Source organism: Cydia splendana, chromosome 15, assembly GCF_910591565.1.
Source record: "Cydia splendana chromosome 15, ilCydSple1.2, whole genome shotgun sequence".
Lineage (NCBI taxonomy): Eukaryota > Metazoa > Arthropoda > Insecta > Lepidoptera > Tortricidae > Cydia > Cydia splendana.
In genome coordinates, this window is record NC_085974.1 from 12,827,704 (window position 1) to 12,847,805 (window position 20,102).

At 38.3% G+C, this 20,102-nt stretch overlaps 1 protein-coding gene across 1 annotated transcript in view; it reads left to right on the top strand.

Annotated features, from left to right (window-relative positions):
- LOC134797364 (protein lozenge-like) overlaps positions 1–20,102 on the top strand; it is a 72,074-nt gene extending 51,972 nt beyond the window's left edge. Inside the window, exons 5-6 of the mRNA XM_063769586.1 lie at positions 15,726–15,857; positions 19,469–20,102. Of these exons, the coding sequence (XP_063625656.1) occupies positions 15,726–15,857; positions 19,469–19,986 (650 nt within the window). The 3' untranslated portion in view covers positions 19,987–20,102. The remainder of the gene's footprint in view (positions 1–15,725; positions 15,858–19,468) is intronic.

Genomic DNA, 20,102 nt, shown 5'->3' on the forward strand with positions numbered 1-20,102 from the left:
GTTTTGCTTTTTTTGATATTTTTGTTTTTTAAGGCGCTAGAGCTCTTCAAAAATGGCCAAAATGACCTAATTGACTATGCTGCAATGAGAGGCGTGGCATTCAAAACTGATATCAATTACCCGAAAAAGCAAAACGGTCCGACACAGATAATTTCATAATCATTTAGATTTCCATATTTGGTTACGATTGGTTAAGTTTTGGAGGAGGAAACAGAGGAGTACGAAACCTCGATTTTTGAGATTTTTACGCAGGATTTTTCGCCTTGTCCTTATCGCACTACTTTTAGGTGCCGCTTCCGTTAGCGAGACGGGTATATTTACCTAAAATATTTAAAACTCAGCTCCTGTTTCGTCTTTTGTTGTATATATGTATATTTATTTATTTATATAAATATATTTCGGGGATCTCGGAAACGGCTCTAACGATTTTGAAGAAATTTGCTATATGGGGTTTTCGGGAGCGTAAAATTGATCTAGCTAGGTCCTATCTCTGGGAAAACGCGCATTTTTTTAATTTTTATGTGTTTTCCGAGCAAAGCTTGGTCTCCCAGATATTAGTATGTGATTAGGCATAGTTATGCCGTGCACGTCTGGACGTCGTTGATTAGATGGCGTAATTAAGGCCCTTTGATCAGCGCTCGTTCTTGTTACAGCCAATTCAGGCGCCAGGTAATTAACGGTATTAGGGCTTAGCTACTTAAATACTTAGGCCCTTTTAAGAATGAAAATCTTACGTACTAATCATTAATTTTCTTAAGAGCCAACAGGAGTGGTCATTCCTCCATACAAACGTAGTCCTCGTTTTCCTCCGTGGTTTTTGAAGCTAGAGCAATGATTTTTTCAACACAGATTAATATTGTCAATATCTGTGTCGGACCGTTTTGCTTTTTTTGATATTTTTGTTTTTTAAGGCGCTAGAGCCCTTCAAAAACGGCCAAAATGGCCTAATAGACTATGCCGCAATGAGAGGCGTGGTATTCAAAACTGATATCAATTAGCCAAAAAAGCAAAACGGTCCGACACAGATAATTTCATAATCATTTAGATTTCCAAATTTGGTTACGATTGGTTAAGTTTTGGGGGAGGAAAAAGAGGACTACGAAACCTCGATTTTTGTCATTTTTACGCAGGATTTTTCGCCTCAGCTGCAGTTGTCCCTATCGCACTAATTTTAGGGGCGGAGTCAAGTTTCTAAATACGTACACAGCCAGAAAAGTGATGGGCAATAGTCGACATTTAATGTCGATAATCTAGTGATGTAAGAAGTTATCGATAAACCGTCTTGTGTGAAAATATCTAGATCCTAAGATACAAGGGGTTTTGGGTTGAGAGTAGGGAACACATTTTTGTAGTTATGATATACAATCTATTATGAACTTTTTGATTCTAATATTTCAAATTAGAAATCAAAATCAAAAATATTTTATTGCATGGTTAAAATGGGTTAACAAAATTTTTAGGTACCTACAGGCACGCTTCGTAATTGTCGAGCAATTTAGGGTCCTAGCTGAATTGGTTGTTCCATACTTACTCGTGCTCTATGGAATGTCCAATTTAGCTAGAACCCTAAATGGCTCAACAATCACGGAGCGTGACAGTACAAATGATTCATGTTCTGTATATCCTGCCCTACAATGGCGTTAATATTTGGTTTTCATGTCTATACTTCGTTTTTAAGCATTATTGAAAAAAAAAATAGTAAATACTAATATTAACCACTAAGTACATAACTATTACAAAAAAAGCTAAATAATTATACGATTGCATGCTTAAAAAAGACACGTCACCTTCACTCTAATGCTAAACAAACGAAGAATAAGAACTAACAGCGATAAGACCGCCTGTTGCTACCTTTATCTACATTGTAAATCGGTTTTAGGGTTCCGTACCCAAAGGGTAAAACACGGGACCCTATTACTAAGATTCCGCTGTCCGTCCGTCCGTCTGTCACCAGGCTGTATCTCACGAACCGTGATAGCTAGACAGTTGAAATTTTCACAGATGATTTATTTCTGTTGCCGCTATAACAACAAATACTAAAAACAGGATAAAATAAAATTTTTAGTGATACAACAAACGTGATTTTTGACCGAAGTTAAGCAACGTCGGGCGGGGTCAGTACTTGGATGGGTGACTTTGACTTCGTGTGCGAGTCCGACTTGCACTTCGCCGGTTTTTTTTAAATTTGTTTTTATGTTTGTGGTGTAATAAAGAATATTTTATAGTCAGACCAAGAAAAGTCTACAGCAATTTTGATAGCACACGCAGTGCAAGTGTTATTTATATGTCATAATTTCATAGAAGCGACGTTTGAAATAATACTTGCACTGCGTGTTCTATCAAAATCGCTATAGATTTTTCTTGGCCTAACTCTACTTTAAATTACAAAGTAAGGCCTAAATTATAAAATAAGGCCCATCAATGCTTTTTTTTTTGTGTTTATTAAACTTGATATTTTGTCTATAGTATTAGCGGACATGGCCTCAAAATTTAAACCCGCTTAAGAATCGGGCCTTATTTCGTGCATTATATACAATACTACCCATTTTTGTGTAGTCATTATTTATACTATAGAAGCATTGTTTGAGAACCCAATTATTTAAACAGTATTTTTTTAAAGGGCAACGGTGGCAATATTTTAAGGTCTGGATAATAAGATACAGATCTTAATAAAGATATCAATGTAAGTGAATGTTACCATGACTACCAAACAAACAAATGTGATAGAATTTGCCAGCTGGCATTGTAACATTCAGACAGTTACCGATGAAATATGAATAAATTAGTAATATTTTAAACAGGAAAGTAAACCGAATTTTGGCCTTTTGCTGGACACAATCACAATAGTAATTTGTTTTACAAGAGGGCAAAGTTTATCGCCACCGGTTGATGCATTTGCAGCACCAATGGTAGAAAATGCAAGCTCACCATCAACTGCATAATCGACGTTTGATATGACTATTGAATCCGAGCTTTTTGATCATGAATCATGATAAAACAAAATTTTAGAAGGTCGCAGAATAGTGGATTTAAAATATTTCTTTTCTGTGATCTCAAATATCAGGCACAATCATACAAATTGTACATTTGCTGATCTTGCCTTTGTCATTGAAAGACGTAAGGGTTTACACAGAGAATATATATTTAAGTGTAATATGTGCAAAAAAAAGGAAACGATACACTCTGAAGACCCAAAAAGAAAATGTTAGTAAATACTGCTCCTCCCCATGGTTACTTGGTTCCTTATTCAACCTACCTGAAATTAAACGAGTAGGTTAGTAAATTATATCATTTTACATTATAAAGTTAAATGTTTAGGTATCTCAATCACTTACTCACTGGTGGACATGGACGCAAAATTTTTGCCCATCTACTTATACTATCTTATAAAAAATGAAATTTTGAAAGTTAGCACGCTTAAAGTTCGTTTTTTTTGCATTAAGGTAACAGATTTTGACATGTCTTATTAAAAATTACCATTGAAAAATAAGTCATAGCAAATATGTTAGAATTATAAATCATATTAATCATATTAATGAGCAAGAGCACCCTAAACCGGCGAGCGTGTATGAGGAATGTTATGAATGTGAAGGAAGCGAAAGTGGTATGTCAGGATCGTAGCAAGTGGAAATCCGTGGTCTCTGCCTACCCCTCCGGGAAATAGGCGTGATTGTATGTATGTATGTATGTATGTATTAATCATATACTTTTTTATATTCTTTTGCTTTCATAAGTAATATAAACTAATTTTTGAAAGCGTTTTTCTATAATTATTAATAAAAAGACACGTCATGATTGTTTACCTTCTTTCTAATGCTAAAAAATAACGAACTATAATAACCGGGCCTTATTTGGTACAGAACCTTGATTTGATAGGTACATCGGATATTCTGGGCCCCTGAGTTTGTTACGTAAAGGACAAAATGGTGACATGTGGTTAGAGCTGATACTGTTAAACTAGTGGTTCTGTGCGCTAAGTATAAAAAATAAGCTTCAGCGAACTCATTAAGCCTAGAAAAAACCCTACACCCTACTGCCACTTAAGTCAGTCTTGAGTCTTTGAATCAATTTCCGTAGTAGTACTACTACTACTAAGGTACTAGGAGGTAATAAGGCCTATAGTAGGTATAATAAGGCCTACCTGAAAAATAATGTTCTTACAACAGTGTAACCGTGTTAGTTATTTGAGTAACATATATGTAAAGTGATACAATTAAAAGCTAACAGCAAACCAGTACATAAATTATATCTTATGTACTTCTTATGAATTACACTCTTATAAAGGTTTCGGCTAATTACGCTTAATTACTTGAATAAAGGTAGATGAATTGCGTGCGGTCCAATAGGTAACCACAACTCACGGAGTCCAAAACAATAAGCTGATCAGCAAAGTCAAGTAAACAAAGCCAAGTCACAGTAGTAGAAAGATTATCGAGTTCCGTAAACGTAAGCCGGGTCAAAAAATTCAATCGCAACACAGTAAGTAATAAGTGAACGCCTCGTGGCAGTAACGCACGAAAAATAACATTGCAAATTGTCGGCAATGAGGCGCGCGCGGGTGCAAGCGTACGCATCTGTGTGCGTGCATTACACACACAAATACAGTCTCTCACGCCCCGTCAGAGCGACGGGTATATTCAGCTTGAAATCTCAAAATTGACTTTTAGCTCAGCTCCCGTTTCGTCTTAAATATATTAAGAACGGGTCACTCACGTATTTTAATTCGAAAAACGCTCGACATGCTTCACTCCGAACCGTGTCTCACGGAAGTTTTGTTATTAAAATTAATTTTCTTAGTTTAAGTTGTGAGTAACAACTGGCATATGTAATCGATACAATAACATTTATGACATACGAATAATAAGCTCACAATTAAAAAAACTCCGTCGTTTCTTTCGTCATCTCATTAAGTGTGTTTTTGATTGGTGCTTACGTATATATATTATATTGATGGCAAAGATAAATATGTTTACATTTTTCGCCTTAATACAAAGGCGTAAGATGCAAAAGTGTATACATATTTTTGACGTCGACTGTACAGTCGCCTTAAGCTACATAGAGCAAAGTAAGTGCTCAAAATTGACTCTTATTATCATGCATCATTGAACATGACTCTACTTACTCTACTATCATTGCGGCGTTACTGTGTGTAGTGTGTGTTTAGATAATTTGAATATAGGTAGGTAGGTATTATGTACGTAGTCTCTCTGTCCTTCAGAACATAGGTACATTATACTCCCTTAGAGGGCCGTGGTAAAACACCGAGGAAACCACTAGGAAGACGATGATTCTGTAGCTTTCTGTAGTAAGATGCACATCTCAAAAAGTTAGCAGAATTGGGGCATTACTAAGCAATAAACATCCATAAAGTATAATACTTTATGAACTTATTTTAAGAACTTATTTAGTATTCAGTCGAGCTGCTGATGACGATGTAGATTAGTACCTATTTCACAGTATAAGTTAAATTATTCATGTTTGAGCTTTTATTAGTAAACGTTCTGCGCAAGTAGGGAAAACCCAAGGAATCATTGACGATTCTGTCACGCAATTATTAAAAAATACCTATTAATCACTGCTTTGTAGGTCAAGAGAAAAATACTGATGAATAATAGTAATATTTTTCAATAGGGAGTATTACTGCAATGTTCTGCCGCCAGAGTGCAGCACTAAACATAGAGTAAAAGCATAGAGTAACTTATACATACTAGGCCTTAAACAGTTTTTTGACAAGTTTTCACTATGACATTGATGCATCAAGGCGGTTTGTTTACAGGTGGTCTACCGCGAAACGCGAAAATCGAAATTTCGTTATCTGCCTCTCTATCGATCGAATAAGCAAGAGTGATAGAGAGGCAGAAACCGAATTTTCAATTTTCGTGTTTTAGCGGTAGGGCCTGTGAGTATGCGAGTGACGCCCTCTACGCAGAGTTTTGCGTAATATTCCCTATTAGTTTATGCTTTGATGTACCTATCAATACACGACTGCAACACAATGTGCCTTTGTCTAAGACTAAGGGTTTCAACACCTATCAACCGTATAACGAGTTCTATATTTTAGCCATCTTATTACTTATTGGCAAGCACTAGAAGTACCTACTTGTCTAATGTAAAAAACCGAGCTATTCTAGATAGAGCCAACCCTAACAAGATCCAGTCTCTTATGGTGTAGATACTTCACTATTTTCGCCCATAATTATTAAATTACGATCTCAGTTGCAGACGTTGCAGTAAGACTGACTACATAAAATATGTATTTAAAATGTATGTGTGTTAGTACACTGTACATATTGATATTTCTTTTTTACATTCCTTTTGGCGCTGAAACCTGTGTTGTGAGCTTTAGCCCCTTCTACTTCTACAGTGTTTTTTCCATTCGTCCCGGACCTATGCCTCCTTCCTTCAATATCTGTGTCAATATTCCTACAAAATCTAAATACTCGAACACCATTCATCAAAGTCAATCCTCGCCCAACAGCGATATTCGTAGCAAAATCCGCGGTTTTTGCGCGCGCCACTATATTACAGCGGTGCACGTGAACCGCAACCCCCAATGCACCGAACGCTTTTATTTAGACACCTAATTAAATATTTATTAAGTGCATATCTCATTTATACATTAACCCGATTTTAATTTCATGTCCGAGCGCACAAAATTAGGAACACTGAACGGTCGGACCGCAAAATGAAGTGGACCCGTTGAGCGGGCTGAGTGGCATTGGTATCGACACGAATGAAAATCATTATCAGACACTTTTAACGTTAGCACGTAATTGCGAAGTTGAATCGAATGGAGGTTGTTAGCTAAACAAAATTGGTTTTTCATTTTCCAATCTAGTGTGGTGGATGTGTGGCAAATGGGGTTGTTTTGGTTAGGTATTCTTTTTCTAAACTGATGACGTCAATTTTGTTACGGACTTAATCATAGGCTTACCTACTATTTTGGATTATTGTTTTATTATAAATTATTTGAACCCCGCCTGTTTTGCGATAAGCTTTGGGCAAGCTTATTTTGAAATGTGCATCAAAGAAAAACCACAATTCGAAACCGTATAAAGAGCCCATGGTGGGTAAATGAATTCGTCGTTAACGTGCATATATAGACCAGGGGCCAAATTCGACATGTACAACTGTCAGATTTCGCATCCACGTCAAATCAACAGTTGATTTTATTGCATGTGGATTGTATCAAGTGTTCATTCGATCCACTATGGATTAATATCATTTGGTACAACCAAAACTCAACTCTGAACTCGGGGTGGTTCGGTTTGATTACTTGTCACCACCTTGTCACCTAACTATGAATTGCTAATGTCAAATTCACATTGTACGTACCTATTCGAGAACTTATAATTTTTCCCACATCAACGTCATCAACGGGAGATCAACACGATACGTCAAACGTCGCTTGTCGAATAGGGGTCCAGTTAATGTTAATTCCACCACACTCGAATCCATCTGAACGGCTGTCAGTTCTTTCTTATAGTAGAGTGCCGCGCCGCCGTGAGTACCCGATCTACTTTGACTTTCCACCGGCATTTTCAGCATAGAGGGAATTATCTGCATAAACAAATTAACAAGTTATCGTGAAAGAGGAAAATCCCGATGCGTGTAAGAGAAATATCCCCATAGTAAATCTCACAACGCACCACTTTACTTCTAATCCGTAATGCTAATTCCGCGATATCTATCAACCAATTTTAATTAAACGCTGAAACAATCCTTTAATTAATTAAAAGGAAACAAGATGTCTTTAGAATAATAATGGTAATTAAATGTGAATGAGTAAATATTTGACGCTGCCATGATTCACCCATCGTACTTACAGATACGTGAAACAAAGAAGCGGACATTTTGTAATTTATAAAACCACTATTTAACCGCGAGTCATTGTTTAGGCGCGAATAATAATGATTAAAGTTATCCTGATAGTTATTCCAGTGGTTAGGGATTAGGGATACACAAATAAAATAATGCCTAATAAAATTGTTTGGGTTCATCCATAGGCTGCTACTCACAGACTTAGAATTATAAGTAAAAAAAAAAAAGCAGAATTTGAAGAGGGCTGCTTCTCTACCCTGGATATATACAAAACGCCAGTTACTCAATGATAGACCTAAAGCCCTCCTGGCTTCTACACATACACGTACAGTCACCTGCAATAATATGTTACTCTTTGAAGGCCGCCAAAATATGTGACACGCTCCTATGGCTCTACAAATTAGATCGTGTCACATATTATTGCGGCCTTCGTTGTATAACATATTATAGCAGGTGACTGTACAAGTGTCACAGGATTTACAAAACCAAATTTGCCTTGGTCAGTCATATAAGGGCCCAGTTAAGAAAGGAATCGCAATAACCCTAGGGTGGCCATCAACGAAATCGTTGAAGAGGACTATATTAAACGAGAATTATGCTAAGACTTGACTGATGAAATCAAGAAGCTGGTCTGATGATGAAGTGGTAGCTATCAAATATGTTGGTAACTACACTAAAATACTATTTTTTTTTATAGAAATCCTCGGTGAAAACTAGTTTTAACTGGGACTTTTCAGTTAAAACTAAGTTTTGGTAAAGTCCCTTTGTGAAAACTCGTCTTCCCCTCGCTTCCCCTTTTGCTTGGACAGTTTTTTTTCGTGTTGTATGAAGATACGGGTTATGCATAGTCCGACATGTACATGACTGGGAAAACTATTAAGTGTTCCATATTGACCATTTTGGCTTTCTAAAACTTGTAGTCAGAGTGTACTCGTATGTATAAGCGTAGAAGTCAGTATTTCAATCAATCAATCAATCATTTATTTCAGGCATAAAAGCCCATATAATGTATTAGTAATACAGTATAAATTAATCTTAATATGCTAATGTTAGTTAATACAAAATTAATTATTTAGTCTGTTACATTTGTTTTTTGTTTTTGACACCAAATACCTAAACGATAGACATTATATGATTTCAAGTTAATATAATAATTAATATTATTCCACAATGACTGGCACATTTTCCTGTTAATATACTGAACTGTATTACGTACTTTTTTATAAGAATTATAAGATTTATAAGACAAAAGCAATAATATTATTATATTGTATTAAATCCCCAAGCCGTAGTTTATCATGAGAGGCTTGTATCTAGCAGTGGTATATGAAGCCGATGATGATGATGATATAATATGAGAATGTTATTTTATTTACGTAGCCTATATATAGGCTACGAAAATAGCATTAACAGTAAAATAACTTTCTCGGAGAAAAAAAAGGTACCTATCTATTTCTCCATTCGGTTTTTTTATTAGCCTACTTTGGTGTCCCACTGCTGGGCAAAGGTTTATGTTAAGGTAGGTATATATATATTTTTCTGTATATTTTTTTAAATAAATGCCTGCAGTTCTGAATATGTATTAGTATGTAACGTATGGGTAGATTTCGGCACTAGCTTGAAAACAAACTCGTATTTTGTTCTGTCAATCAAAAGAAAAATGTGGTATGGGGTTAGGGTTGCCATACGTCCGGATTTGTCCGGACATGTCCGGATTTTTGACCCTTTGTCCGGATTGCGGCCGGATTTGGCAAGTGTCCGGATTTTTAGGAATGACCTTATAAAAAATATGTTTACGTGATATACTGCGTAACGAATGCGATGCGGGTCGGGCGGAGGGAAAGGGAAAGGTAGATCCACGATACAGTACACCGCAGAAAGCAGCGCGCCGCCGCCGAGGCGTCTTTAAAGCTACGCCAAATCTCTGTTACAAGAAATGTCCGGTTTTTAGGGTGATGTCCGGATTTTTATCAGGACATTTAATTCTTCCATATGGCAACCCTATATGGAATGCATACAGAGTGCTGCCTTATGTGTGAGATACGAGATTTTTTCAAAGTAGTCAGTGAATTTATTTTTCGATTGCTTCCTTCTTTGTAATCTTTGTTAACAAGGCAGGCCCGTAGCGACCTTTACAATAAGAGCAGTACACTTCTTAAAGGCACCAATGCCCCTATTCCCAAATCATTTAAACGTGTTAATTAAATATTATAAAATTGGGTGAATCCCCATCAGCTCACGCCAACAAACCCCTTCGTGATAACTTGTAAATCCTCGTAAAACCCTGAATAATAGTCTCATTGTTTAATCACGAGTTATTTCCGTATAACAGGTTTCTTGCTTCTCATTAAATAGTCTAATAATAATCGATACGTTTCTACTAACGTGGGAATTACCTCTACCTATTTATTTACATACTTACGTCAGTGAAATAACTATGATCTATCGCATGTAAAACAGTGTAAGTCTGAACTCTGGCTACGCACAGTTGTTATGGTGGCCAGGGTCAATTTACACTGGTTATTCTGAATTATAAATTGAGTAAATAACAACAAGTTGTGAGAAACCGCATATTCTAGCAACTAAATGAATTTGCCATATGTTATGTCAAGCCTATACTTAACTGTGCGAACATTAACATTAGGTACCTTTGGTTTGGTGTTTTATACAGAGTGCTACTACATATTTTGTTTTCCAAAATGGATATAGCTGGTTTTACTATAAGTACCTACACTTTTACCTTTATTTTACATTACCTTACCTTTGTTCTACCATAGTCTTTAATTTATGAGATCAAGTATGTACCTATTACATACTTACTTTACATTATGTGTGTACTTAATTTTTGTGGTCGGGGATTGTATGTATATTGAGGAATAGTATTTAATTTAATTGTTGCTGTTTATACCTATTTCTACTAAGTATCTACAGGGCTCATCTATTTATGTAATGAATTGAAACCCCATTAACTAGCCGTACCTATATTTTATACATATTTCAAATAATTGTGCGACTATTATAATGCTCACCATACATACGGAAATTCGAAAACAGGAAGTTATTAATGTAGCTTTTATTTTTACCTTCCCATTTCATTTCTTTCCCTAAAGATAATGTAGCTTTTGCATACACTATTTAATTATGTTCAAATTTAGCATATCGAAAGTACACATACCTACTTAATACAATCAAAATATTGTTTGTTTGGCAAAAAACATGGTTTACAATACAATGCATGTCAAATTATACTTTCACAAAAACAAGTGAAAGCGAAATTCAGACACAAGTAACAAACAAACCCATTGTCCTTCGAAAATCTCAATTTAAATGGGATTTTTTGCCTTTATTAATGCCACTAAGGGCGTGTGTACGTGTCCCGAGACATGTACCGCAAATATACATACAAAGCTTGTTACTTACTCATTAGCATAGCGTTTCGTCCACGACATCAAATCTTATTAGTCAGGAGCGCTCATTGACACCAAGAGTCGGCACTCCTCCTATCACATTGATTCCCTCCCTTACAAAATGGACCTTACTGCCTTAACTTACAATTAACATTTCAATGTGACCGGTGAACAAGATACGACATTGCGTATGTTGACTGTTGCCTTTGCGCAGGCTACATAGGTTTCCGTCTGTTAAGGCCCCAGTACACAATGGGCCATTGCCGGCCACTCCAAGGGATGCATCCATGCGGTAGAATGACATAGCAATATCACTTGCTCCCTCTAACGCATAAATGCGTCCCTTGGAATGGCCGGTTGGCCGGCGATGGCCCATTGTGTACTGGGGCCTTTAGAATCGCGCGCAGGATGACGTTGACGTCAAACCCAATTGATTAGGATTTTAGCGGTTGTAGGTACGAATATAGGCTACGCACAGCTGATCTTATTGTATCTTATAGGTACGTCAAATATTATACAGTTCAGTTCAGTTTTTAGTTCTTATAGCATCTGTCCATTGGGACAATTTTGCCAGCATCAAGGTTGGAGGACCAAAAGTTCCTAATTACCTACCTAAGTTTTACTTTTATATCAAACATAAGAGTTAAAATGTTTAATCTATATTAATTTATCTATATTTAAATAAATACTTGCCGTCAACCGTCAATACGACTTACGAGTAATCGAACGAGCGAGCGAAGCGAACGAAGTTCTTACATTCGACTTGGGACACGCGGCTGGCTAGGGGCACGTCCCGGCATTTCGATGTTTTTAAGCTGACCTATCAGAGGATAGTTTGATACTCAAGAACTTAAGTAAATTTGTTCTAATTTAAATGAAATTGGGGAAACGTGTATTTGAGGGCATTATATTTTAGTCATTAAATTATGAGCAGGCTCGATCAAGGGCTTATTGAGCTAGAAGAGCTTAGAAGGCTAAAAAGCGATTTGTGAGGAGTCTTGCTATACTGGTCATCTTTTGCAAGAAAGTATGGTCGAGTTTGGTATCAAATGAAAGTGCTCGGCTTGCACTTTTATAATATCGTTTTTAAATTTACCATTTTTAAGCAATTAGCAAGATAAAAATAAACATAATATAGGTATTTGACATTTGACAGGAAATATTTCGGCTTACCACAGATACAGTATCAGTTAAGGGCTCCACAGACCTTGTAATATATCCATGCGATTTTTGATCCATTGCCGCCTATAGTGGGACATAAAATAGTAGAAAAAAATAAAATGGAACTCTAAAATTTCCATACTATAGTCGGTCAAACAAGTTTGTCAGTAGAAAAAGGCGCGATATTCAAATTTTCTATGGGACGATAACCCTCCGCGCCTACATTTTTTAGCCGCGTTTTTCTACTGACGAAAATGGCTTGACATTTTCTACTAACGAAAATGGCTTGACAGACTATTTATAAATTGTTGCCATGTGTCAGCATTTTACGTCAAAAATGTGAGAGCTACGCTGAAACCGACTTCCAAATCTCAAAAGGAGGAGATTCGATTGTCATTTTTTTTATATTTGTTACTCCATATCTCCGTCATTACTGGACCGATTTTGGAAATTTGTTTTTTGGTTGTATGTATATGCATACAGATTGGTCCCGTTTTTGTCAAAACCCAGTTCTGATGATGGGATCCATGAGAAATCGAGGGAACTCCTCAAATCTTAAAGGCATACATATAGTGATTTATGTGTTTTATCAACAAATCAAGCACATCTGAAGCAAATACATTCAAAAAAGTAACATTTGATGAAGTGGAACTGCTGATGATGATCAGAACGGAACTCTTCAACGACGCATAGTTCAGGTTTGGCGATTTGTCCTCTTCGTTATGTTTGTTAAGCAAGTTAAGTTTTTAAGCCACATTTTTGTCAAGCTCGAGTTCTGATGATGGGATCCACGAGGAATCGAGGGAACTCCTCAAATCTTAAAGGCATGCGTATAGAGATTTGTGTATTTTCATCAGAAAATCAAGAATTCACATTAAAAACTGTCGCATTTGATGAAGTGGAACTGCTGATGATGATCAGAACAGAACTCTTCAATGACTACACGTTTGGCGATTTCGAATTTCGATTTTGACGGAGCTGGCCCTGGAGCCAGACCTGACCCGGATCCGGGCTCTTATCTGGACCTGAACCCGGACCTGGATCCGGAATTGTACCTGGACTTGGACCTGGACCAAGACCTAGACCTGGACCTCGACCTGGACCTGGTCCTGGACCCGGAACTAGACCCGGACCCGGACTCGGACCCGGACTCGGACTCGGACCTTGACCCGGAAAACCATGATACCTAGCTAAAAAAACCACTATGATTACCATAAAATGTAGGTATAAAGTATAATGATGCCAAACTTACTAGCCCCTCCGGCTAAAACCCCCGTACACTGCACCGCACGCGCCGTTAAGTGGGTTAGGTTAGGTTAGAACTGCGAGCCTTACAGAAACGAAATGCTACTAGAAAAGTGGTTTTGGTTAGGTTCGAACTGCAATCCTCACAGAACCGAACTTCTATCAGAGAAGTGGGTTCGTGAGGCTAAAACTGCGACCCTTACAGAAACGAAATGCTACCTACTAGAAAAGTGGGTAGTTTTACCTCCTTTTCTACATTGTGCACCATCTATGTACAATAATCTTTCACCGGCCCCCATAGAAGTCGGTTTTTTTTTCTTGAAAATTATTTTCTACTATTTTATGTCGAACTATACGAGTAAGTAGGTGCAACAGAGTCGATGCTGGGTAGCGAGAGGAAATGGGAAGCGGTGGCCTCCTTCTGCGAAGAGGTCATGTCGCAGAAGGAGGAGGCGGAGAGGGAACGAGAAGCGGCTGCTGACGCGCTTCCGCTCCGACGCAGGCAAGCACGAGAGGGACAAGGAGAGTCGAGTCCCACACACCGTGCGTAAATGCATTCCCACTCCGTCAAAAAAAAAAAAAGGTGCAACAGAGTCAATCGCTCTATATATTTCTTGGCAAACCGCGAGTTCTCAGTTCGGGGCGAACTACTAGTTCTACTTACTGTACCTACTATCTGAAAATTCTAAAAACACTGCCTCTCGATGTGGGATTCGTCTTATCATAAGAAAGCCATAACCGTACCTATAGTCTGTATCTTTAGGTACCTATTTAAATAAAAGTAAACAAAATCTACCCTCAAATGTCTCCTTAAGCCGGTTGAGAGTAGATGAAAACATTACATGATCAAATAATGTAAGTAGGTTAAAGTCATGCAGGTCGTTTAGTGACAGATCCAGGCGGTTTTTGTATTTGGTTGGTTAACCAATAAATTTTATAACTACCCGAAAATGTAAAAATTTTATGTTTACTTTTATTTAAATACCTAAAGATACAGAGTATAACTCAAAACATTGCATACATCGTAACCGTGACAAACAAATTTCACCAATAAACAGATTCGGCAACGTAATCCGACCTCGATGACTGCGTGTATGAATCAGCGGCATTCCCAGCACTACACCTACTCACTCGTAGTATTAGTTCCGTAAACGGGTCGTACCGGTTGGGGACTGTACATGTCAATCGCTGTCGAAATCGCGATCGAAACGCTGTCACTGTCGCACTAATATAGAAGATTGATAGAGAGACACAAAGCGTTTCGTTGTCGAAGCGATTGCGTTCGATTGAGACCTTGGCTAGGCCGGCTCTGTTTACTGTATGATCTAAGTTCTGTTTACCTTACGATTATGCTGCCAAGTTTCATTTCCCGTGATAATTGGAAAATTCGTTATCATAATTTTATTATTCCATGTATGATTATTACCATGTTTGCATTTAAATTGCGTGGGTACTATATGCCTGTTTAAATAAGTATGAGTCAAATCCGAACGTTTATGCTGTGTAAATATTTGTTTAGGTACTTTATGTGATCTAATTTTTATTTCCCGTGTCAATTGAAAAATTTGCTATGAATGTCTGCCGCCTTATTTTATCTACACTTACTGCGATTCTTCATGCATGAAGTATCAAATGAAGGTGATGCTATTCAATCAATTAAAATATCTCTAATAGAGTCTCTAGACCGTCTCGTATTGGTTGCTAGAGATGGTATTCAGTTCGTTTTGAATAATAATTTATTTACATTGTTTCTCTCTATATTACCTTTGCCTGGAGACAGCGGTAAATTCAGCGGTCGAAGCCGGAATGAGCCCAATCGCGTGACTACCATAGTGATGAGCTTTGACAATAACCGATTGATTTACCCGACCTTATCATCGGTTCGTGTATACGAGTACCTAGGTACTTTTAAAATGATAAACACTCGGTTAACCTAACGTTTATTCATACGTGTTTTATAAGGAATCTGGTCCATTAGAATAAGAACACTTGGTGTCACTTTTTTTAAAGAACAATAAGATCTTTTTTAATATCCTAAATACAAACATTTTCTTACTGTTTTCTTTAACTTATTATTTACGTCTTTTACAGAAACGGGTGGAAATATCCTTGGAGCCAGCGAGTGGAACACCGGGTACTCCTCAACCGCCTCCGTGTACCCAGCGTACGGGGCGCTACAGCCTACTTACTATAAACCTGAGCCAGCGATACATATACCCGCAGGTACATGGCAGGCCTCTTATATTTCTATGTTGATTGAGATATCAGATAACAGACATGCGACAGCGAATGTAACACCGGGTACTCTTCGACCGTTCTCTTACATCCTTCTGTGTCGACTGATTGTAACTGGCAAACAGTTCCAACGAGTGAACTACCCAGCCTACGAGGCACTACAGCCTATTTACATTATACTTACTACAAGCCCAAGCCAGCGATACATATATAGGTCGGATACCCTAATAAATATTCTTCTGTCTTCTAATGTGGGACTTTTGGGTACTTCCCCTAATAGCATTTTCTTGTAGGGATTTTGTTGGGCCTTTGTTTACGTATTAGTTGGGCAACCGTTATATTTGGCCGTACGATTTGCTGGAGGGCCCTCGACAAAGGCCCTCTCGAAGATTCCCAACAGAGGGCCATAAGAGTAATTTTTTCGTTGGGCCTATTTAAATAAATCATACAATTATTCAACGGTGGTGGTTTTGGTTGGGCCGTGGTTGGGCCTATACACATTTGTTTGATGGTTGGTTAATTGTTACATTTGGCCGTACGATTTGCTGGAGGGCCCTCGACAAAGGCCCTCCCGAAGATTCCCAACAGAGGGCCATTAGAGTAATTTTTTCGTAGGGCCTATTTAAATAAATCATACAATTATTCAACGGTGGTGGTTTTGGTTGGGCCGTGGTTGGGCCTATACACATTTGTTTGATGGTTGGTTAATTGTTACATTTGGCCGTATGGCTTGCTGTAGGGCCAACTGCAAAAAAATAAAAAAGGGCAATTATTTCGTGGTGCTTCTGTTTGCAAATTCAACAATTACCCAACGGCAAGTCAGGTAGGTCGGTAGGTAGTCGTGCACCAGGTTGAAGGCCCAACACAGCTTGTCCCACAAAGGGCCAACATTGTAACTTTAACGTTGGGCCTTGTGTAGGATTCTTACAATACTACCGTAGGTAAATAGTTGTGTAATTTATAGTGTGCCTACAGTCTAGTTATGTAATGGGCTTTTGTTTACGAGTCCTACAGTTACCCTACGTTAAGTAAGTGGTTGTGTAATACGACGTTGGGCCTTTGCTGATAAATATTACAATTACACTACGGTAGGCATTGGTTGTATCCACATGAAGGCCCTAGGCTAGGCAGCAGTTGTTGTTAATCTTCTCTGTATCGTTCCAATTTTAGTATATGTACTGCCGAGCGAGTACACTTACTATACACTCTAATTTGTATATATACTAACCGCACTTCGAAACTTCGTAAGCGAGATTTATGTTTTTTGAGATTAAAATTGAGAAAATGTTGGTAAAATACAATTTTTTAAATTTATGTATAAATTTTAATAATTTTATAGTTATAGCTATTAGATTTATAAGTTACTTTAAAAAAATATTATGATTATATCCGGAATAATCGAGAAAATAACTATAACTTCAATGTTTGGAGAGAGTAACGCCATCTAGTGACGCCACAAGCAAACTCAACTGGTATTGTTGGGTATCAGTACCACAGCCAATGTTGGTAAATGCGATATTTGTGCTCACTGGGCCAACGAATGTTATCGTTGTTTAGCCACCGGTACCAAAATACACAAAGGCCCATTGTTAGGCGTCAGTGCCACCGCCAATGTTGGTAAATACGATATTTGTCATCATTGGGCCATCGGATGATATCTTTGACTAGCCAACGTTACCAAAATACACAAAGGCCCATTGTTGGGCATCCGTGCCACAGCCAATGTTGGTAACTGCGGTATTCGTCACCATTGGGCCAACGAATGTTATCGTTGTTTAGCGAACGGTAGCAAAATACACAAAGGCCCATTGTTAGGCCTCAATGCTACAGCCAATGTTGGTAAATGCGATATTTGTCGTCATTGGGCCATCGTATGATATCGTTGATTAGCCAACGTTACCAAAATAAACAAAGGCCCATTGTTGGGCATCAGTGCCACAGTCAATGTTGGTAAATGCGATATTTGTCATCATTGGGCCATCGGATGATATCGTTGATTAGCCAACGTTACCAAAATACACAAAGGCCCATTGTTGGGCATCAATGCTACAGTCAATGTTGGTAAATGCGATATTTGTCGTCATTGGGCCATCGGATGTTATCGTTGATTAGCCAACGTTACCAAAACAAACAAAGGCCCGTTGTTGGGCATCAATGCTACAGCTAATGTTGGTAAATGTGATATTTGTCGTCATTGGGCCATCGGATGATATCGTTGATTAGCCAACGTTACCAAAATAAACAAAGGCCCATTGTACGGCATCAGTGCCACAGCCAATGTTGGTAAATGCGATTTTTGTCAGCATTGGGCCATCGGATGATATCGTTGATTAGCCAACGTTACCAAAATACACAAAGGCCCATTGTTGGGCATCAATGCTACAGCCAATGTTGGTAAATGCTATATTTGTCGTCATTGGGCCATCGGATGATATCGTCGATTAGCCAACGTTACCAAAATAAACAAAGGCCCATTGTTGAGTATCAGTGCCACAGCCAATGTTGGTAAATGCGATATTTGTCATCATTGGGCCATCGGATGATATCCTTGACTAGCCAACGTTACCAAAATACACAAAGGCCCATTGTTGGGCATCCGTGCCACAGCCAATGTTGGTAAATGCGGTATTCGTCACCATTGGGCCAACGAATGTTATCGTTGTTTAGCGAACGGTAGCAAAATACACAAAGGCCCATTGTTAGGCATCACTGCCACTGCCAATGTTGGTAAATGCGATATATGTCATCATTGGGCCAACGAATATTATCGTTGTTTAGCCAACGGTACCAAAATAGACAAAGGCCCATTGTTGGGCATCTGTGCCACAGCGAATGTTGGTAAATGCGATGGTGGGCCAATACAAAATTAATGTTGGCTACGGAACGAACCTCATCCCAACGTTTTCCCTACCGTTGGCACCGTGGGCCCCAACGAAAATGCTACTAGGGATGCGACAGCGAATGTAACACCGGGTACTCTTCGACCGTTCTCTTACATCCTTCTGTGTCGACTGATTGTAACTGGCAAACAGTTCCAACGAGTGAACTACCCAGCCTACGAGGCACTACAGCCTATTTACATTATACTTACTACAAGCCCAAGCCAGCGATACATATATAGGTCGGATACCCTAATAAATATTCTTCTGTCTTCTAATGTGGGACTTTTGGGTACTTCCTTTATCGCGTCCGTGTACCCAGCCTAGGGGGGCTTGCAGCTTATTTAGGTACTTACTATAAGCCCAAACCGTGTTTTCCTTTTGTAAAAAATTATATATTCCATTAGACTTAAGTAAGCATTTATTAAGCATATAAATATCATGGTGACTCGCGTCTTTAAGAGGATAGTGGAAGATAGCAAAAATGGAATGTGAATGGAATCGTCCACTTTTCTCTTAATACAATGTTCTTATCGTATTTACAAGGCTTATACTCGTAATTAACCCACTAGTGACGTGTCGTCCTGCTTAACTGTAATGCGTATGAAATTTAAAGAAAAGTACCTATAATTTAGTAATTTTAACGTCTGATAAGCAAGCAACTCCTCCCTTTTAAAAATTGTGAGATATAATGAATTAACAAATCCATTTTGTCCACAGTACTACCAGACATCCCCCTACCTCACAGCGACTACGGCGGCTTCCAGACAACCAGCTCCGGCTTCGTAAAAGGAAGCCCGAGCGGAGGGGGCGCTCTGACCGAGCTCAACCCCACCACCTCCCAGCGCTACGACCCCAACTACTACAACTCCTGGCCCGCCAACAACTACAACTTCAATAATTACCAATACAATAATATAAACAACAATCCATCCTGTCTACAATCGCACACACCCTATATAAACTCCAACCCTCAAATGCTCCTACCCAACCTTTATTCAACTGTAAATCAGAACCAAATACACGTGCACTTACACAGTGCAGCCGATAAGCATAACTTAGAACAGTATACAATACCCACAGACATCAAAATTAGTGATATAGATGGTGGTATCTCTATTACTGCGGAGCTACAGGGTGAAGCCAGTGGGCTAGTACCAAATTGTGAAAGTAACGATGAAGGGAAACACGGGCTTTACGGCGGTGGCAATCAGGACCAAGTGTGGCGACCCTATTGACGTTTCGTCAGAGCTAAAGACAATCTTAATGTTGTACATATTGTGATTTAATACATGTCCAATTGTTAAGAGGTGTTCCTATTTGAGCAGTCTTGGCGTCGGTACGAGCAATATTT